The 22,743-nt window shown below is 40.0% G+C and overlaps 1 protein-coding gene and 1 long non-coding RNA gene across 2 annotated transcripts in view; one reads left to right on the forward strand and one right to left on the reverse strand.

Annotated features, from left to right (window-relative positions):
- LOC137619545 (glutaryl-CoA dehydrogenase, mitochondrial) overlaps positions 1 to 22,743 on the reverse strand; it is a 30,122-nt gene that overhangs the window by 1,641 nt on the left and 5,738 nt on the right. The window contains exons 3-8 of the mRNA XM_068349639.1: positions 19,283 to 19,417; positions 10,524 to 10,665; positions 9,696 to 9,787; positions 8,586 to 8,715; positions 6,390 to 6,606; positions 5,713 to 5,942 (exon numbers count right to left, since the gene is read on the reverse strand). Coding sequence (XP_068205740.1) covers positions 5,713 to 5,942; positions 6,390 to 6,606; positions 8,586 to 8,715; positions 9,696 to 9,787; positions 10,524 to 10,665; positions 19,283 to 19,417 — 946 coding nt within the window. The remainder of the gene's footprint in view (positions 1 to 5,712; positions 5,943 to 6,389; positions 6,607 to 8,585; positions 8,716 to 9,695; positions 9,788 to 10,523; positions 10,666 to 19,282; positions 19,418 to 22,743) is intronic.
- On the forward strand, positions 276 to 3,018 carry LOC137619544 (uncharacterized). The gene is made up of 2 exons (XR_011039928.1): positions 276 to 545; positions 1,980 to 3,018. It is a non-coding gene; the product is annotated as an uncharacterized lncRNA (long non-coding RNA).

Genomic DNA, 22,743 nt, shown 5'->3' on the forward strand with positions numbered 1-22,743 from the left:
TATTTCTCCATAGTTATAATAATGAATATTTAATATTTTAAATGTCTAAAGTGGAATTTATAAATGTAAACTATCCATTCAAAAACTAATCCAAACAAAACTTTCACGAATTCCTGAAGAATAAAAATTATGCCTCTTACATTAGGATCCACTGAATTTTAAGTTCAAATTATTTTTTTTTCAGCATCTTTTGGTAATTTTCATTTCTCTAAAACCTTGTCTAATGTTCATCTCAGGTCCAAGAGCTAATGATGCCCCTGCAGTCTGTTGGTCCCATTTTGCAGAAAACTTGTCAACTTTGAAGACTGCTAAACTAATGATCACACCGTTTGCTGGTAATGTGTCAAGTGAAGGAATGTAGCCATTTCCTCTTAAGCATTCAATCCATATTCTAAAATCTACAACTTGGAGCATTCTGGAACTTGTATAAGGGAAAGTACCAGTAATCCAGCATAGGGACAAGTGCATCTCCAGAACATTGAGATGACAAAATGGAATTTAATAAAACTCTCCTCCTTGATGTTCAAACTTATTTCAGTGACCAGGTAAGTAAAATTTTCGACATGAACTCTTGTGTGTTCAGGTGCCAATTAATTTCTCTTCACTTCTTGCCCCTAAACCTTTTCCTCGTTTTGTATTGCCATCATCTCTTGCTTTCATTCTTACTTTCCTTTCAATCACTTTCTTCCTATTCTCCTCATTTCTTATCCTTTTTATTTCTTTTCATAAAATTCTTTTTCTTTTCATAAAACTATTTTAATTTCTTTTCATATTTATTCTTTCTCTTCCTCTTCTACTTTCAACTCCATTCATACTTTATTTTATTCCTCTTCTCCTTTCCCTCACTCTTCCATCATTGTTGGAAGGGTTAATGCTATTACCGCCTTTCCCACAGTGCACTGTTTAGTCATTACTGGAGGGTTCTGGCCCATAGCAGCACTTAACCAACGTTACTTGAGTTCCCACTTCATGTTTTCCCTCTTGTCATCCAACCTAAATGGCCTCCCATGCCACAAGACCTGGCAATGTTGTATAACCTAAGTTCATAAATCCAATCCGATCAATCATTTCTTCCTCCTTCTATACTGGTATAGTCCATTTATTCTTCTTATATAGCTTTTAATTTCTTATTTGGTCTATCCTACTTTTCTGTCCATTCCTTTCTCTTAACTCCTTGAGCTTCTTTCCTCTTATTCTTCATATAACTTCTCTTTACCTCTTTCCTCTTTTTCACACTCAATTTTCTATTCCTCTCCTGTAATATGTGACTCCTCCTTTCTGTCTCCTTTATAAAGACAGTAAAATCCAATTCAACTTTTATATTTTTAAAAAAGGAATGCTTCACTTTACTTGCTTTGCTGCACTTGAAATTTGTGCAGCTACTCTTGTACCTGTGACCATTTGGAACCTCCAGTCTGACATCTTTACCAACCAACATATATGTCTGTTTTCTCTCCTCCTACTATAAAATAAGCTCTAGTTGGTAATGTAATAGCTGCCTTGCTTGGAATGCATCAGAATGATAATTCCCACCTTTCAATCAATACAGCTTCGTCTGTATGTGTAACAGTACCAAAAATTTAGTTACTGTTGCATAATTATTGCAAATAATTCCAAAATATATTTAGTTTTAAAATTACAATAAAAGTAAATATAATTCCCTTAACTATATTCCTCAAGTCACAGGAACAATGACAATATAATTTCAATTATAGCATACAATGAGTAGTTAAAACAATCTTAGCAACATTATCAAATTTATGTAATGAAACAGTTGAGACTATTAAACTGTTTATGTCTATTACTGCTAAATTATACTGTTTGTCTATTACTGCTAAAAAATTTCAAGTAACTTTACAATCTTTCTGCATTGACTAAGCACAACCATGTAATTAATTACACAATAATAACTTGACTGAGCAGGATAAGGATGTTTAGATAGATATTCATTACTTATGTTTGTATCTTGTGTGTTCCAGGTGACTCATCAGTCATCCTTTTGACTAAATCAAGTTATACAAGGAAGAGTGAGTCTCCTTTCTGATGTTCAGCAACCAATTGACTAAGCAGGACAGTGGTGTACAGCAACTACTTGAGTGAGCAGAACTGTGATGAGCAACAACCACTAGGCTGGGCAGGAATTTGATAATTAGCAAATAATTGGCTGAGCTGCACCGTGGTGCAGTGACTTGGCTGAGCAGGAACATATTGTACAGAAACCACTGAATTGAGCATGACCCCTATGTACAGCATCTGCTGGACTGAGCAGGACCATGATGCACAGCAACCACTAGACTGAGTAGGACCATGATGCACAGCAACCACTAGACTGAGTGAGCAGGATTATAATGTAAAACAACTACTTGACTGAGCAGGATAATGGTAACCAACAACCTCATCTGAGCAGGACCATGATGCAAAGCAACCTCTTAACTAGGCTAGTTCTTCATGCTTAGTAACAACTTACTGAGCAAAACCATCATGCACAGCAACGATTAAGATACACAGCAACCACTTGACTGAGCGAGCAGAATTGATGTAAAAAGCAAAGATGATGGTAACCAACAACCCCAGCTGAGCAGAACCATGATGCAAAGCAACCACTCGACTAAGCTTGGCAACAACTTAACTGAGCAGCAGGACCAGGATGCACAGCAACCACTTCACTAAGCGAACAGGACCATGATGTAAAGCAACTACTGAGCGAACAGGACCATGATGTAAAGCAACTACTTCACTGAGCAAGATCATGGTGACTAGCAACCTCAACTGATAAAGTCCATGATGCAAAGCAACCACTTGACCAAGTTTGACCTTGCATCAACTTCACTGAGCAGGCCTATGATGCACGCGCACCACTTAAACTTGCAGAAATATCTATAGAGTAAGACCACAATTGCGAAACCATGCACAGCACAGTTGACCAACCAGGACCTTCAGCAGCATACATTTGAATCCACAGGACCATGTGCAGCACACGACTGACCGACCATGACCAGCAAGATACAGCTGAATGATCAGGACCATGCACAGCTCACCTGTGAAGGAGCAGGACCATGTGCAGCATACAGATGGGTGAGCAGAACCATGTACAGCACAGGGTTGACTGACCAGGACCATAGGTTAGAGACTGCATTCCTGACTGGTGAACGCCAGGCTGGGGTTTGAATCACGCTCAAATTCGTTAGTTTCTTTGGTCGCTGCAATCTCGCCATTCTTGTGAGCTAAGGATGGAGAGTCTGGGAGAGCCTGTAAGATGCCATTGCCTGGCCCTCCTTGGCCCTAGCTTGGGTGGAGAAGGGGCTTGGACTTGATCATATGTATGTATAGTCAGTCTCTAGGGCAAGGTCACTGTCCCTTTGCTCTGCCATTTATGAGTAGCCTTTAAACATTTAAATGTGCAGGACCATAATGCAGCACACGGTTGAGTGAGCAGGACGATGTACAGTACTGCACAAGGGTGATTGGGATCATATGCAGACTGGGCAGGACAACGTACAGCATACAGCTGAGTGAGCAAGACTGTGTACAGCATACAGTTGAATGACCAGGGCCATATGCAGCAAATGGTTAAATGAGCTGGACGACGTGCAGCACACAACTGACTGGCCAGGACGACGTGCAGCATACAGCCGAGTGAGCTGGGCTGGACGACGTGCAGCATACAGTTGAATGATCAGGACCTTGTGCAGCTCAAAATTGACTGGACAGGACGACGCGCAGCATACAGTTGAATGATCAGGACTTTGTGCAGCATGAGTGAGTTGGGCCATGTGCAGCTCAAAATTGACTGGACTGGACGACGTGCAGCATACAGTTGAATGATCAGGACTTTGTGCAGCACACACAGTTTGCCCAAGATCATGTGTGGCACATACAGCATGGACTGAGGAGAACCATGCACAGCACAGTTGAGTTGGCAGGACAATGTACAGCACACACAGCCTTAACTGAGCAGGACCATAGGCAGCAGAGACTGTTAACTGTGCAGCACAATATTATTTTGAGCAGGACACAACACACAGTCAACTGATACCTTTTGTAGCATGATCGACTGACTGGAGCATGTGCAGCACAAGTTGACTGAGCAGGACAATATGCAACACAGAGTTGATTGTGCTGATGAAGTAGGACCAGCTGCCATTTTAATAGGACCAGGAGCAGCAGGGTTTGCATAGCAGGACCAAGAGAAGATAGAAGATGATACCAGATCAATGCGTAAAACCATAAGCAGCCCCCAGTTTACCTGGGAGCATGAACAGCAAGTTAATTAGCAGGATCGTGACCAGCGGGTAGTTTATCGAGCAGCACCATGAGCAGCAGAGTTGACTAAGAGGAAGCCTGCTTGAGCAGGACCATAAGCAAAATGCAGTTTTAATGAGTAGGAACAGAAGCAGCAGCTTGATTGCTGAAAAGGACCAGGAGCAGTAACCAGTTTATTGAGCAGCGCTATTGGGTAGCTGCCAGTTTTATAGAGCTTGAGCAACATCAAATTAGAGGAATTCCATGAGCAGCAGAATAAATCGGCCGGATCATGAGTTGCATGCAGCTAACAGAAGAGTATCTACCTATTACCATGAGTAGTATACCTGGTTTACAAAATAGAACCACAAGACAGAAGTTTATTGAGCAGAACCATGAGAAAAAGCCCATTTCCCCGAGTAGGAACACAAGCAACAGCCAATTTACTGAGTATTGAGAGCAGACAGATGACTGAGCAAGATAATGTGCAGTACCATTTAATGAGCAGAATTACAAAAAAACAACCAATTAATGGGCAGAAACATGAGCAACAAAGAATTTATTAATCGAGACTCTATGAAAGACAAGTTCATTGAGTAATAGTCCTACTGAATTAGCAGGACTGGGAGTACCAGAGGCTTTCTCTATTGAGGATCATGAACATCCATCAGTTTACTGAACCTAACCAGAAAAGAAGATTTAAAGAATCTCTTCAAGACCATAAGGACTGGACAAGTTCATTGCACAACTCCATGCAGGAACCAAGAAGTCAAAAATGTTGTGCACGACGCAAGGTCTTCAAGTAAGACAACGAGCAGCAATGAGTTACAGTTATTGAGAAGCATAAGCTGGAAAGTGTCATATCATTGACTTAAAGAAATAATCTCTTGGCTAAACCACACATTATGATCCTTCTGATAATTTAATAATACTGTAATTACATTTTTCTTAGTTTACTGTATTGTCTATATATCTTACAAAATCAACTGTAGCAAAAGTATACTGTATTGTCTATATATCTTACAAAATCAACTGTAGCAAAAGTAATGAAAATTGGTAAACAATAAAAATAAGATCAACTGCATAAAAATTATTATTCATGGATCCATGTCAGAATTTCTGACCTCTTTAAATTATGAAAGTGAGCCCACTAGTGTTCCACATAAGCCTTTATTTATATAATTAAGAATTTTATCTTGAATAAAGAAATTTACTTCATTTATCCAAAATAAACTTTGATGGCCCCTTCACAAGAAAAATTCAACATGCAAATGAGAATAATTGCACCAGCAGAGATTTACGATAATAAATGTTGGCAAGTCCTATCTTGAATTATTTTTGTACCAAGATGAGTCGAGTAAAATAACCCCCCCCCCCCCCCCCCCCCACAAGGACAAGAGCAAGTTCATGTGGGAAGAGGGTGGCACTCAAGGGGTTATAATATAATGTACAGTACAGTACAGTACTCACTTTCCCTCGTCTTTCAGGCGACCAACTTGAATGCATCCCTGCAGACCAAGAGCAATTTCTGTTAGTGCATCTGCCATCTTTTTCTGTATAAGCTGGTTGTTGGCAAGAGGGCGTCCAAACTGCTTTCGATCGAGTGTATATTGACGAGCAGTCTCGAGACAGAACTCTGCAGCACCCAATGCACCCCACGCGATACCAAATCTGGCATTGTTGAGACAGCTAAAAGGGCCCTGAAAACATTTTGAAATTAGTCCCAAAATATTACATGCTTCTGCTATCATAACTATGTACAGTTAAGATTAGAACACTACACTCAATACACAAAAAATGATAAGGAAAGACAAGTTTTAAACGAACTATGCCTCCATATCTCAACCTACTCCTAGCATAGATACAAATATACCCTCCTAAATGCAAAAATTTTGGCCTCATGTTAAGATCAAAGATACAATCCAAGCAATTAAGTGCAAGTAGAAATAACATTTTTCATCAAAGATAATCCTGATAAATTACAATAAGTCACTGTACATGTAACATACCATAGTCAAGCGGAAAAAAAGGCTTTTGCATTGCTTTAAGAAACAAATAATTCCAACTTGGAACTAAGACATGGTATGTCACATACATGAATTGAATTTGTTAAAAACAATCAACAGACAAGAAACTTTCAAACTCACCTTGAGTCCTTTAACACCAGGCAACATGTTCTCCTCAGGTACAACAACATCATCCATCAGGATCATTCCTGTGGCAGATGCACGAAGGGAAAATTTACCTTCAATCTTGGGGCAGTCCAGCCCTTTCATCCCTTTTTCCAAGATAAAACCACGGATATGACCATCTTCGCACTTTGCCCAGACCACAGCAACATCAGCAATGGGAGAATTTGTTATCCTGTAACAAAATTTTATCTATTAATCTACTCTTAACAACAAATTGAATTAACTAAAATGTCACAAACTTAGTATAAAAATATTCCAGACACCTGCTTGGCCAGTAATTAGAAAACCTAATCCTGCCTCTTCCTCATTCTCTTATTGTCTGAAGCAACATAGAGAAATACAGTGCTGGTAGTGGCACTTAAAAATTTCAATACTGTAACCAAATAAAAAATAATATAAAATTTCAATACAGTCCCAACAATTTCAAATAGATCAGTAGCTATATAAGTAGGAAGGACTCATGATTACAAAAACGAACAAGTATTTCTGGCATTTGAGACCTACTAAATGACACAAGTAATAAAAGATATGATTCTACAAATAAAGGCAGTCTAATGAGTTTAAGCTCAATAGTCTAATATAAATTTTCAAAGAAATTTGTATTTTTCATAGCCATACAAACTTTGAGTCCTTTAATTAGGAAGACTGTTTTGCAATGAGCTGGAATCAGTCGTTGTAGTTGGATAATTAGCTCTTATCTAACTGGCAAGGGTGTGGGGCAAAAAGTCCTAGCCCCTCTCCAGTCAGAGAACAATCACTTTTGATCCTGGCCTAGGACTTTGAAGAGGGAAGTTGGATTAAAGGACCCCAGTCTATATGGCTACGAAAAATACAAATTACTTTGAAAGTTTGTTTCTATGCGACATACAAACCCTTGTCCTTTAGTTAGGGAGACTTACTGCATGGAGGGTTGGAAGTCTCCTGGAACCAAAACTGGAAGGTTCTGATTCTTCAATGGAAAAGTTCAACACTTAATCTGTGGAGAGCCAAAGCGAGGACCACCAAGAATCCCTATCTGTTTTCCATAGGGATGAAAAACTTTTAGGACCTGGGTTGTACACGTGAACATGTACTAGATCAACTCGGAGAAACCTTTTTCACAGAGATTATGTCAGATGGAATCAAATATCTAGTAAATTAATGAAATATGATTCACCATCCTTCTGCTAGCTAAGGAGGATGGGGAGGTATACTACTTTACCCCTAAGAATGGTGCTCATAAGTTGAACTTACCAGCATATGGTTCGACCAACGTGTAACTTTTTGACACCTCTGTTCCCTTGTCAACACCTTTATGAATGGAAACATCTTCCATTTTATGTACTATTGTGTACAGAGATTCCTGGGCATTGGTGTACCTAACTTACTTTCACATTCTAATGTAACCCCTCCTTTCAATTGCTTTGCTTTGTATAGGCATGCAAGGTCTACTATTTCTGGGTTAGCTACCATTCAAGTTTTTACTAGGTCTATTGCAGTCACAACATAGATGTAAATGAATCACATATGGCAAAGCAGATTTCTGGGGGACTTTCTTGCGATGGCTTTTTATCCTACAGTTATTTAACAACATTTTCATTGGCTTTCATGCAGTCTAGTTTATAGAATCCTATACACAGTTTCCTTCCAGCTACTTGGTCAAAATAAATGAAGAGAGATTGAATTGGTAGAGAGAGAGAGACTAACAGATCTAAGATGCATGAGCAGGTCTGTCTTTCTGCATCTCCCTGTTGACAACCTTTTTCTCTATAAAGTAGAGAAATGTTCCAATTTACTTATTTTGAAGTTGGCCTACTATCAGTACAGTACCAAACAGAAAGCAATTTTCATCCATACCTAAATATTATTTTGTTCAAGCATAAATTCATACTAAATAACTTTAGACTGTGCTGCTGTAAGAACTTTTTTCAGTCCTTGGCTAACTTTGTGCATTTTAAATCTTTAAACTTTAGTTAACTTCTGAAATTTAAAACCTTTATACACGAGAAAATGTGGTACTGTAACTAAAATTCTCAAACGTTTTACCCTAAATTTCTTTTTAGTAATAAAAGAAGAGCATTCAAATAGTTCCAATTTAAAATAAACAGGCTGCTTAACATTCCCAAGACCATATTGAAACTCCAAAAAATAAGGAATTACCAATCAACTTACCAGGTCTTTGAACCATTAAGAATGAACACTTTATCTGAAGGAACATATTTAGCTCTTGTTTCCATTCCAGCAGGATCACTTCCATGGTTTGGTTCTGTGAGTCCAAAGCAGCCAATTATCTCGCCTCTTGCTGTAGAAGAGAAATATTACATGTCTAGTTAAATGAAGAACTCATAATTACAACTAAATTCACACAATCTCCAAACCTTGGAGTATCTTAAAGTGTCTTATGTTTATCTCCACTTCATAAATCTTTGCTGTTTACTAATATGATACTTTAACTTACAAGTATTGCAGTTTTGCCATCTATTCCCAATTCATTCATTATTTTTAATAATAATAATAATAATAATAATAATAATAATAATAATAATAATAATCAGCTAAGCTATAACCCTAGTTAGAAAAGCAAGATGCTATAAGCCCAAAGGCTCCAAGAAGGGAAAATAGCCCCGAGGAAAGGAAATACAGAAATAATCTAACAACAGGTGAAATAATGAACAATTAAAACACATATCTACCAGTCTCTCACCACTCTCATTTTCACCTGGTACGCCATACTTCCCAATGACACCTACCTCTCCAGCACCCATGACAACTGCATAATTCCTTCTACCCAGTCCTTCTACACACCTAGTCAATTCATTCCAGAACTCATTCCGCTCTTCTTCACTTTTCTCACAACCTGGCCCATACGCACAGACAAAAGCCCAACATTCCCTACCCAACCTAATCCTTACCCACATTAACCTAGATGATATCTCCTTCCATTCCACTACTTTACCTGTCATCCATTCACTCAGCAATAAAGCCACACCTCTTGCTCTTCCCCTTTCAATCCCAGACACTCTACCAGACATTTCACCAAACATCACTTCACCTTTCTCTTTCATCTTTGTCTCACACAAGCCAATATATCCATCCTTCTATTCCTAAACTCCGATTCAACAGCCAGATATAAAATGCACATGCTTTTTTTTTATTACAGTAGAATATGTCTAGGATTTGAGCTCACACAAAAAGTCTATGTTGAAGTACATCACATTTGATTAGATTTCTCTCCTATAAATAATAAACAAGTCATCTAAAAAAACAAATACTCTAACTCACCAAGCCTTGGGAGAAATTTCATTCTCTGCTCCTCACTGCCAAAGTCCCAAATTGGGTACATGACTAGGGATGACTGGACTGACATTGCTGACCTAAAATCAAAGGAAAATTACATAATCTCAAGCAATAATGAATAAATCTATTTACTCTTTGGTATCCAATGACTTATATTTACCCACTTTTACATTGCTATTGAAATAATATATCTAATGTATCATTAGCCTGACAACTGGATAATGACTCTTCTACCCAAATTCATGCAACAGAAAGTGTTTTGTACCTTACTATGAGCGAAAATGTTAGTGCTACAGCCAAGTTTCCACTTGGAAGTGGTGGCTACTGTTAATATCACTGTCCCCAAAAGTAGTGTTCTCAAGGAAAGGAAAGCGTATTAAATTACATAAGAGATCATCGACAATTACAAAATAAAAGTGGGACTGACTATGACTCTTGGATGTGAACTCTATACAAGATGACGTTCTGAATATGTCAAATGTCTGTTCCATTAGGAGCAAAACAGACCTTGCACAAAAATGTTAAAGGTTACTCATTAGTGGCAGAGGCAAAGAACAAGTACGTGTACTCACTGTCGCACAATGTCCAAAGGAACAAATATATCAACATGTGATTAGCAACAAGGCACTCTCTCCACTCAAGTTTGAACCAGGATTAATCAGGGACTGGCAACTAGTAAATCAGCAGGTCTAGTTTTGCCCAAGAAATTTATCAAGCTGTAAGCAGGACTCTACTTATTGAAAAATAAATACAGTACAGACAGTGATATATTAACTGATTTACTATAATTCTTGCAAAGATATTACAACTTACCTATAAGCAGAATCAACTCTTTCCACCTCTCTTGCAATAAGACCATAGGCAACAGATGAAACACCAGGACACCCGTAACCATGGATGGTTGGACCTAAGACACCCATGTCTCCCATCTCAGACATTATGTCCCTGTCAAACTCTGAAATGCAAAATAAATTATTGGTTACACTTTGCTTCTGCTCTACACAATAATGTAATATACTAGAAGTAACCATATTACTCTACAGTACACAGTATTAAGCTCAAAGAATTGATGGAAAACTAAATTTTGAAGTTTGCATTTTAAAGCACATTAAAATCATACAAATAATTTCTACCCTCTACATTCCTGAAGAAGAAACAATACAGTTGCATTTATGACTTCAAAGACCAGTACTTATCAGCCTCATTATTGCTATACTAGCTTTAATTAGACCATCATTTTAATCTAAACTACAAATCAAAATGTGTAGCTAATCAAGCAGTTGAATCAGTTGAACTTCAGAAGTTCAAACTTGCAGAGAATGTTTTTGTTAAACTGGCTGACACAAGTCTCTTATTTATAAAATGTATAAGATTTATTTTATCAGTTACTAATCTTAAGATATTTATATCTTTTATTCACTACTTATCATATAATTTATCCATTTCCTTTCCTCATTGAGATATTTTTCCATGTTGGAGCCCTTGGGCTTATACCCCCCTGCTTTTCCTACTAGACTTGCAGCTTAGCTAGTAATAATACTAAATAGCACTATCTATACTAAAGGGTTTTCTTTCTTACCACTGCAGTATAATAAAGTTCCTAAAGGATACTCTAAAATTTGGGCTTTGCATTATAGTTTTTAAGTGATACCTGAATAAAAATAGGAAGTACAGTATTATAAAATATATGATAAAAGACGTAATCCTTAATAAAAACTGTACTGTACTGTCAATTTTGGTAAACACTAACCCCTTCCTTCCTATTTCAATTAAATATTAAACCTTGCAGAAAACAACAAAATTTACTGTGGCATAATTTAATTAATTAAAACCCAAGCAATCAGTAAGGAGATACATTAGAGAAAATATTTAATTCGGTAAATGCCAGATAAGTTACACTACTCAGGTTTAGCCCTGTCTAACTCCTTCAAGACAAAGTTAAACATTATTACCATTTTGATTATTATCCTGTATTGACTTTCCGTCCAAAAATGTTCTCACCAGAAAAGTTATCAGCCATACTACAGTATTTATTGGTAAGAATGTGAATATCCTACATCCGACCCCACCACTTCCATGCAAACTGCAAGACCCTTGTATGACTTTACCAATAAATTAGATTGTACCAGTGAACCTAGACCTACATCTATGTGCAATTGGCAGAGGATGGTGGGCTATCTTTATCTCAACCTCACCAAGGCAAGCACTTTCAACTGAAATTCACTTAAGCAATATTTCACCAACACTTACTGTATTTTGATCTCAAGATGCAATAAAATAAAATAGAAAATTCTAAATGACAGAACCCAAATTTATATTCTTTAGAGCTTAATGCTAATGAATAATCAACATCTCAAAAGTTCTTTCCTCCAACAAGTAATGAAAAAAGTTTTACCATTGCTGTGATCTTGGTAAACGGACACTTTTGACTAAAACTACAGTATACTGTACAATTTTTTTTCTATACAGTAACAGGATTTTGATTATAAAATTTATTTCTATGCTCACATGATGTTCATTTTGTTTCTCTCCCAAAAGACAATAAAATTGCAAGCAATATGCAGTGCAATTACGATTATGGCTTCAAAAAGAAAAATAATGAAAACTAAATTTCAGGCATTTCCAATCCCCAACCCCACCTGAAATAGTTAATAGATGTTTTTAAAAGCCAACCCAGAAGCTGATGCTTTGATTGATCACTACTTGCATAGTGGAATCAGTGGATCAAAAGTAAGTAGCCTCTAAGTACCATAGCCAGGACACAAAGTTCTTCAAATACAGTACATGAAAGATGCCAACTGAGAACAACGCCACAATTGTGGCATTTAGTGTTACTGTATTATACTGAAAACTTGGTAGGAAAAGTGGAATATTACAAGCCTTAGAAGCCCAATATAATAAGCAAATTAGTCATGAAAAAGAATCAGCGAAGCAAAGCAGAAATAAAATAAAAAATCAATTACGAAATGATAATTTGAGATGCAGAAAAATTAAACTTGGCCCTTCTATTGACTGCCCAAAACACCAATTGAAAAAATTACAAGAAAAAAATTGAATAAAAACTGTTCCCGAGTGTGTCCTAAAGCAAAGGAACTCTAACCAAAGACAATAGAAAACCATCGCATAGAGGCTATGATAGTATCAAGACTGAAAACAGGTTTAATTCTGGAATAACCTTACCTTAAAAGAGCTACTCGAGTATTTTCTATTCTTACCCAGCAGACAAAAAGACATTGAACAGTTACACCCCGCAGGAAGCAGGCCTAAGGCATAGTATCCTTGGTATTGCCACAGGATTTATACAGATGATAAAAGGCTTGACAATTTGGTGTATGTGTAGGCGAAGAAAAGATCTGTAACTAAAGATGGATCTACACCGTAGCTTCAAAATTTCTAGCCAGTCCTTAAAGGAGCCTATAGCTCTCTAGCAGTAGCATCTCAATGAGTGGCTGGTGCCTTGACCAATTTACTACCTATCAGTTCTACCAGAAAATATTTAACCATATAAGTGCCATATTCCTGTCCTAACACGATAATCTTTCAACTTGGATTCCCCCCCTCCCTAAAAAAAAAGGAAAATATGAAAAAAATATTACCAGGTACCTATGCATACCACCAGGTAGTTATGTAAGCTTTAGTTGTCAAGGACTTTTCTGATGATCCATGGATTTTCAGGACAAAAATAATATTCTTATCTAATTATTAGATTTTTACCAAGAGAAACATTTCTAGTATTAATAACAGTTTTTCAACAACCATCTCAACCCTAATTTAAAATGTAACAAATCTAATAATACAATTAACACCATATATCTTGCTGATGCAAAACACATACAAACATGGTCCTCTTATATTTCAACATGGTCTTATGAGTGTGCCTTCCAGTTCCCCAGTGTGGTAACTCCTGTTGGAGCAACCAGTGTGGTTTCTCCCCTTAGGGGAGCATCGTCGTCGACAGTCACTCAGACCAGGAGCAAGAGCTAGGAAGAGGAAGAAGCGTACAAGCTTTTCTTCCTCTCCCTCCTCCTTGTTGTTGTTCTCTCCTTTATCCTTCGAATCTAATTCAGTCCAGGAAGGCCAGCCAAAAACACAACACCAACTCTCTTTTGAGGGGGCTGGATGGCAAAAGTAATTTACGACGAGACCTTGCATCCCAGCTCCCTATACAGCCATAGCCTGGGTCCTGGCTATCGGTCCTGGTGGACCGGCCTTTCTCGGTTACCCCAATAGTCGACCAGGACTGAAGTGTACACCCCCATACACAGTCTGTTCCAAGGCTGATGGAAGAACAGCAGCAACCTCTATCTCCCTTCCTTCCTGGACATGTAACACTTGCTCCTCCCTCTTTTGATGATTGGTTATCGGTAGAGAGGATGGTCTTCAGCGCAGGCATGCTTTAGTAGGTCAAGAATGTGGGGCTCTCAGTGCCTCTGAGCATGAGGCTGTAGTTGCCCCTCTGCCCCGACCAGCAGCACGAAAAGCCCAGTGTGCGTCGCCGATTGTTGTCCAGTCCCGTACCAGGAGTCTTACTCTGTTGCTGTTGGATTGCCAGGCCGTTGCCAGCCCCAGATTATGCACTTGGTTCTATCCTTTGGACGGAAGTCATGCTCATGGTGGGAGCAGATTCGCCGGAGAAAGCTGCTTCCCTCTTACCCATGGCAGTAGACGAGGGTGCTCAAGGGCTGGATATCTCAGGGACTCTGGATCAAGGTCCTAGCATAAGGAGGCTCCATTGTTGAGGTCCTTGCGTTCATTCGTGAGTGCAATGGCCTAGGGGAGGCAATTGTGACTCCACCTTCGTGGAGGACTTCAGTAATTGATCAGCGCTTCAGTGCCTCTCAAGGATCGAAGCCCTGATTGGAATTAACCTGGCCAGATCTTGTGAACTTGGCTTTGGACTGGGTGAACGATCATATCTGTGAATCTGAAAATTCACTCTGTTCCAACAGGTCAAACAAGATCTTGTCAACCCGACTCTCTAAGCATCAGAGGTTCCATACCACAAAGAACGCTGCGCCTGTACCTCTGCAGGTGGCCCCAACAGGCTCTCAGAGATACTAAAGGTGGAAGGCACAATATTCTCAGCCTGTAAGTCAGTGGCCATGTACTGTAGTCTTCTGCCTTGTCCTCTCTCCCTAGTGTTTCGTGGCTCGACCAGTAGAAGGAGTGACATACTTTGAAAGGTCAATGAGGTTGTTAATCCCGGAAGCTTAGGGGAAGTACAAGAGCCTTGTGCTGTCTGGGAATAAGGCGGTCACCTTCATAAAACACCAGAAAGTGAACCAGTTGTTTAATTGGGTTTTGAAGAGGCGAGATGCTGTGGTCTCTCGCTTCTCACAGCAGGTTAGCCTGGAGGTGGCGTTGGCATTCAAGAACTCGTCGATGTGGGGTGCCGGAAAGTCATGTGCAGGCAGTGGTGAATTCATGGAGGATCCACCTGATCCATCAAGCTGTTTCCTTTAAGAGCTCTAGCCCTTTGAAGGAGACATCTTCAAAAACTTTAGATTCAGCCAAGCCTGCAGGTTTGGGATCAATTAAAGGCACTGCACCACCTCCGAAAGCCCGTTCCGCAACTCCCACAATCTCTTCACAGAAAGAGCACAGCATTTTCAACCACCAAAGCCTGTTACTTTAAGGAAAAGTGGTGGTGGAAGATGGGAGGGAGAGGGAAATGCTAGACAGGCATTCTCCCCAAAAGTAGGGGGTTGCTGGTCTCGCCACTAGGCAACATGGCAGTCTTTGGGAGCGAGTGTCCTTTAGGACCACCCGACAACCCCTATCTCCAGTTCCAATCAAGTTTCCGATGGAACATCAAACATCTACGAAAGCCCTAGCCCTTCAGACAGAGGTGGAAGGGATGATGGAGAAGAACGTTTACGCTCGAAGTCGTTTGAGACAGATCTCCTGGCTTCCACAGTCGACTTTTTCTGTTGGAAAAGGCAATGGGGAGCTGGAGACACGTCATTCCCCACTCTCCTATGAACAAGCAGGAGCATCAAACAAAGTTTAGGATGAAAACAGTACAGTCTGTGCTGTCTTCCATCAGAGAGGGAGACTTCACGCTTTAGGTAAATGTGTAGGACACGTACTTTCAAGTGCCTATTCAACAGACTTCTAAAAAGTACCGCCGCTTCTAACTCTACGGTACAGTCTACCTGTTCAAGACATTGTTCTCCAGACTGTACAGCTCCCCAGGTGTTCACTCTGCTGTTCACTTTGGTAGACATTTGGGCCCACTAGTGAGGGATAAATCTGCTGATGTATCTCAATAATTGGTTGACCCCAACCTCCTCGGAGAGGCAGTTGCTTCAGGATTAAGATTGGATTCTTACATTTTGCCATGATCTGGGGATTGTTGTAAAGTGGGAGAAATCGAATCGGATACCCAAGCAGAGGTTTAAGTGCCTGGCCATGCTGATAAACTTGGCATAACTGAAAGCTTTTCCCACAGACTATCCCATTACCAGGTTCAGGGAGGTTGCACAACCATTTCTGTCCAAGACAGTAGTTCCAGCTCGGCACTGGCAACATCATCTTGGTCACCTGTTTTGTAGAAGCTCATTCCTCAAGGGTGATTCAACCAGAGATCTCTTCAATGGTGTCTGAAGTATAACTGGTCAGCCGACGGGGATCCCTTGTTCCATCCTGTTCCAGTGGAGGTTCAGGACGAGCTGATCTGATGGGTCAACGAGAACAGCCTCACCAGGGGTGTCCCACTGAATTTCTCACCTCCAGACATGCACCTGTTCTCAGATGCGTCGAAGGAGGGGTGGGGGGGACACTTAGATGACCCGGCTGCCTCAGGAGTGTACTGAAGAAAAGAAGCATCTGCACATCAATGTCCTTGAGATGCAAGCAGCATTCCTAGAGTTGCAAGCATTCCAAGAACCTTTGAAGAGGTACTTGGTTGTGCTCACGAGCAACAGCGCTATTATCGTGGTCTACACCAAAAAGCAGTGGGGCAGAGTCTTGTGCCCCCTCTACCAGCTGACAAAGAAAGTGCATATCTGGGTGATGTTTCACGCCGTATAGTTGTCAGCAAGATACATTCTGGTTAAGAGGAATGTACTGGCAGAAACGCTCAGTTGCTAGATGCAGATTATAAAAGCACAGTAGTCCCTAAATCCTCTGATGGAGGAAAGGGTTCTTGACCTGTGGAGCTCCCCGAGTATTAACCCGTTTGCCACACAGCCGAACAGGAAGCTCCCCAAGCTTTTTTCCACCGTTCCAGAACCATGGGCTGTGTTCAAGGATGCCTTCCAACACCCATAGGATCATCTGGATGTCTACACCTTTTCACTATTTAGTTCGATCCAGCCAGCAAGAGATAGTGTGCTGATTATGCCAGGACCCAGGATGACCCTAGTAGCTCCCAGATGGCCTCACTCCAAGTTGTATCCCTATCTATTTGCTCGTGGTCAGGGCTCGAGAGAACTACCAAAGTAGCCTACTCTTCTCTGTCAGCCACACCAGCAGAGGTAGCTCTTCACAAGGAGAGACTATCCAGCATCTCCTCCAAGCAAAAGCCTTTTTGCGAGGAACTGCACAGATGTCATGATATCTCCGGTGATCCTCAACAACTGTCTACCAGGCTAGTCGGGCTATCTTCTGTGACTGGTGTCGTAGAATTGTAAATTGCCGGTTGGAGTAACTCCAACACAGATCACGGATTTCCTCGTCTTCCTTCGTTAAGAGATGCAACTCTTAGTCACAGCTGTCGAAGGCTACCACTAAGCCTTGAGTATGGTCTTTCAACTGAAGGGTATAGACCTCTTCGCTTCCTGGGAGTTGCCTATGCTCGTGAGAACTTCGAGCAGTCTTGCCCACCCCAAGCTCTCAGCCCCGGAGTGGGATGTGACTTTAGTCCTCAAGGCTCTTCCATATCCCCCATTTGAAGAGATCATCAGATAAGTATCTGACTCTCAACTGTCTTCCAGCTAGCTTCAGCATCAACAAAGAGGGAAAGCGAGTTGCATGGTTTCTTTTATGCAGTCATCCATTCTCAGGGATGGAGGGTCGTCTCCATCAATTTTGTGCCAGACTTTGTGGCCAAGACTTAAAATCCAACAGCATACGACTCTAGGTTCCTGTCCTTCTCCATCCCCTCCCTCCAATAGGCGTCAGGTATTGATCGAGAGGAGATTCTTGTGTCCCATGAGGGCTCTGCGGTGCTATCTGAACAGGACCAGACACCCGAGCGTCAGATAATTTTCTTTAGCCCTGATAGGTAGGTACAAGAAAGAGGCATGAAGGAACAAAGTATCTCTCTAGCTTTGTGAGACAATTCGTAGAGCTTACTCTTCGACTAACGAGAGAGAGAGAGAGAAGAGATGAAAGTCAGGACCAAACTAACAAGGTCAGGGTTTTGGCACCACGCATGCTTTCAAGAGAAATCTGTCAGTAGGTCAGGTGTTGAAGGCCAGTGTCTGAAAATTACAGATTTAACCTTCATGACCTTTAACATGCAAGAGTATATCTACAAGTTCTTTGATATCTTTTAAGCTTGGACCTGTGGTGGCTGCTCAAGCTGTTGTGTAACCAGCCCAGCTTCCACATGAGACAAGGATGCATCTCGTCCATGATAGCATTTAGATAAGTCTGGAATGTAAGGTAGCATAACTGGCTCTCCTTAATTTTTCTGCCCCTCCCCTGGGGACAAGCGGTTGAAGCGTTACATGATGGTTCGACCAGATACTGGTACATTTCACTTCAGAGCACCATTCTTTATATACAAAGTAGTATATCTCCCCATCCCCTTTGTGAGCAAGGGGATGTGGAATCTTATACCAACCCATTAATCATGTACAGTAGTGTACTTGGTATTAGATTCTAACTGACGTCCCCTTCGGGAAATGTTTCCTCTTAGCTGATATAGTACAATTTTCATATGTACAACCCAGGTCCTATCAGTTTTTCACGCTTATGGAAACAGTTAGTGGGTGTCAGTGGTTACTTCTCCACATTTCATAAGTTAAAGACTTCCAGGGAAGAATTAGAATAAGTTCCATGTTTTGGTTCCAGGGGACTTCAAATACTCCAAGCAGCAAGTCTCTCTAATTAAAGGAGAAGGGTTTGTATGCCATGTAGGAATAGTTCAATTCTGTTCACAGTAATTTGAATTTTCCCACCGATACAAACCTGAGTCCTTTAATCTACTTCCCCTCCTCGAACATCCCTGTAAGTCCTGACTTGAAATTCAAAAGCAGACCTTCCCCGACTGGAGGCGGGGTGGGGTTTCTTGCCCTGCATCCTCACCAATCAGATAGCTGCTCGTTATCTAACTTCAACGACCGATTCCATGTCGTAGCCATGTAATCTCCCTAATTAACTGACTCATGTTTGTATATAAGTAGAAAAATACAAATCCCTTTGAAAATTTTGTTATCTTCTCACAAATATCATGTACTGATATTAATATTAACCATGATGTTTCAGCCTTCATTGATCAATTATAAGTACAGTATTTTGATCAATTATAAGTACAGTATTCTATTCTTCTATTATAATGTTAACCAGAATAAGTGACATTCTTCTAATGAAAATAAGTCAAAACATCAAATACTCATACTCACTTTCATGTCTGTTGGCATCCTTGATACGAGTCATCAGTTTTTCTTGACAATACTGATGAAAGGCATCTCTGATCATGATTTCATCTTCTGTCAGCTGACTCTCAAGGTTAAGTGGATCTTTCCAATCAAACTTAACTGAAAAAAAAGATAGATATGATAAAACAGTCTCAATATAGAAACAATATGCATACAAGATATTTCAACAATTTCAAATTACTGTACTGTACTATATTGGTACTTAGGAACAGGGGCAAATATGATCACAACTAAACTTAAGGAGCTTTGACAAAGGGAAAATCAAAAAATTCAAAAGTCAAAAAATTTAATGTGTATTTTTCCAGCTATACTGTACAAGCCTGGTCCTTTATGTAGGGAGCAGTTAACACAGCACGCAAGATGAACAGCCATTAAAATTGTTAATAAGGTAGTCAACGACAAGTGGAGTGAGGGCAAGGTCTCTTCACTTATGACCTCATGGTTCATGACTGAGATGAGTGGTTGAGGAGAAAAGTTTAACATGAAGGACTCAGGTTTGTATGGCTACAAAAAAAATACAAATTACCTTTAAAAAATTGTGATTTGTTCCTACAAGAACACAAACCATCGTGTAAAGAGATACTGCCTGATGGGTCAGCAGTTCTCCTGGAATTGAACTGGAAAGTTCTTTTTCTTCCCTTCAGCAACCTCCAATCTGTTCAACATTGGAATAGACTGATAGATGCTGGCCAGTCCAAAAGATTGGAATATGATCAAAGGAGGGATCCCTTCCCCCCCAAGGGGAAAACCATCCAGAATAGTACAGTATACCTGGTATATGACGGACAAAGGTTTAGTATATATTTCATCAGTCTCCCCCTTGTCTAGGGAAGATGGAAGAGTTCTTTATGATCTAAAAAATGGAGCTCAGAAGTGTAATTTACCAGCATCAAGTTAGATCCAGCAATTAACGCTTCAACTGCTTCATCCCTAGGACAGGGACAGCAAAATGGCAAAGAGAAGCCTGTTAATCCTCCTACATTCCAGACTTACATTTATATATGTTACCATAGGCAAGACGCTTGCCGTCCCATACAAGATCTGCAGTAACTAAATCCCCTACTTGAGCAATCACCACAAGACCAAGCTGTAAGGCAAGGGCCCCGAGATGGTCTGGAACAGTCTTCGCCCATTGGCCAACTGCAAGATTTGTATTGAAGATAAGGGTGGGGGCTAGCTGGAACCTAGACTCTCTCAGCAGTCGAGGCATATGCATTACAGATCAACTCCAGGAGTCAGAAAGTGACTGTGTTCTACACACCTCTTTCTTGTTTCTGCCCGTGCTAAGAAAGAGCATGGGAGAGAGGTGTTGGGTCTTCTTCAGACAGTACTGCAGAGCTGTCACAGGGGAAAAGGCATTTTCTTTCAGACACTTCACATAAAGATAAGATGGAGAAGGGCTCGGACCTGGATTCGTGCCCCACCAAGGTCTGAGCTTGCCATGTATCCCACCACTAGACTAAGGAGCTCCCACACTTCTTTAGGTTAACTAAACTAATGAACTACAAAAATACCAGATCAAAAGACATAGAAACATCAAAATATTAATTTAAACCATGTATCAGCTCCTATTTTTGGCAAGTAAATAGTTAAAAGTACTAAAAATATACAGTATTATGCAAAAAGTTAGGGGAGTATATCTCCAAGACCTTGTGGTCCTATGCAGTGGCTTGCAAAATGGGAGAGAAGTAATACTTCACCTAGTAAATACACCTTTAGAAATGAAAATTAAAAGGGCATTTGACACAGTTTACTATCATGGCAGGAGGGAGTGTCACACTAATCAGAAGACAAAATCACAAAAACTTATGAAACCATAAAATTGTAGTCCAAGTGGACCAATCAATGGGCTGAACCTTCTTTATTCTTCAAAGTCCTTAAGAATGGTCAGTGTTTGCTAAGGAGCACAGGAATAGAGGAGAATGGACTGGTAAGGGAAGGTGGAAAATGTGTGTAATGGATGAGGTAGACTACTTGCAACCAAGAATGAAGCTGGAAAATTGGAGAGGTTTTGGAAGAAATGTCCAAGCTCAAAAAAAGACAATTATGTGCTAGTAATATTTCAAGAATCAATAAATTGAAGACTGGCAACATGCTTAATAAGTAACTATTCTCTGAATTAGATTTGGTACAATAGTCATGTGGTAAAGTACTTGAGTACAGTACTAGCATTTGTCAAACATGTCTAGTTTAAATAACCCTTCTTTACAGCTAGTCACAGTTCTCCCAGAGTGAAGACATACTGTAGCAGCACAGTCAATAACTGGTTAAAGACATGTTAGTTAGGGCTGCTCTTGTTATTGAATTCAAAACTTCCTCTGATATTCTTGAACCTAATAGGAAAAGGCTATACTGTACTTTATTAAGATAAAATCTAGAAGATGGGAATTCATTTTCTTTTACCAGCTGACTCCAAATGAGGGAATGGCAGGAATTTTTTGGTGGACTAAAGAGTACCGCACAAGCTCAGTATATACATATGATTGGGGAATCAATACCAAGTGGAAGCAAAGAGGGAAAAAAAAGAATCGGCAACCTAAAAGTTCCCAAAAGTCCTTTATTTATTTCAAAAGAGTTGGTCTTTAAAGGGCAATCAAATAAGAATTAAGCGATTTTCTATCAAACACTTGGTAGAATGAGAAGGAAGGGCAGGGGCAACAGTACAAGGAAACAGGAGAGAAGCAATAGCACCTGTTTTTAAAGGTTTTAAAGGCAACTCATGAACGGCAGAGGCAAGGGACAGTGACATTGCCCTATCAAACAGAAAAATGCCCAAGAGACTGCCCATATTACTTATGATCAGCACCCAAGATAGGACAGAGGAGGGCCAGGCAACAGCTGCTGATGACTCAGCAGATAGACCTCCTAAATCCCACATCCTTAGCTCACAGAGACAGTGAGGTTGCAGCGACCAAGGGAACTAACGAGTTTGAGCAGGACTCTAACCCCATTGTGGCAATCGCCAGGCAAGGACACTACCACCAGGCCACCACAACAGTAGTAGGAAGTGTGCTTGTAGTAATGGGAATCAAAAACTGTCCCCTCATTTGTCAGGATTACAATAATGACCAATTCTTCTGAAAATGCAAATCAAGAGAAAAATAGGATGTGCAGAATGTCTTTTTTACACAACACGCCATCAAGTACTCATAAGTAAACAGGAAAGGAGTGAAAGAAGTGAGAGCCATGACACACTGATGAAGTTCAACTCGTGACCATGAATAAGGCTGGTAGATTTAGATTGGTACATTACACTGTATTTTCTGGGAAGTAATACCAATGGTCACTAAGGGAAAGATGATAAAAAAGCACAAAACAAAACTTGAGAGCTGAAAATACTATCGAGATGTAAACTGTGTTAAAAAAACATTAATGGCTAAGATTTAACCAATTAACTTGTATAAAAATATTTACTATTAGTACTT

Source organism: Palaemon carinicauda, chromosome 26 (genome assembly GCF_036898095.1).
Source record: "Palaemon carinicauda isolate YSFRI2023 chromosome 26, ASM3689809v2, whole genome shotgun sequence".
In the NCBI taxonomy this organism is placed as follows: Eukaryota; Metazoa; Arthropoda; class Malacostraca; order Decapoda; family Palaemonidae; genus Palaemon; species Palaemon carinicauda.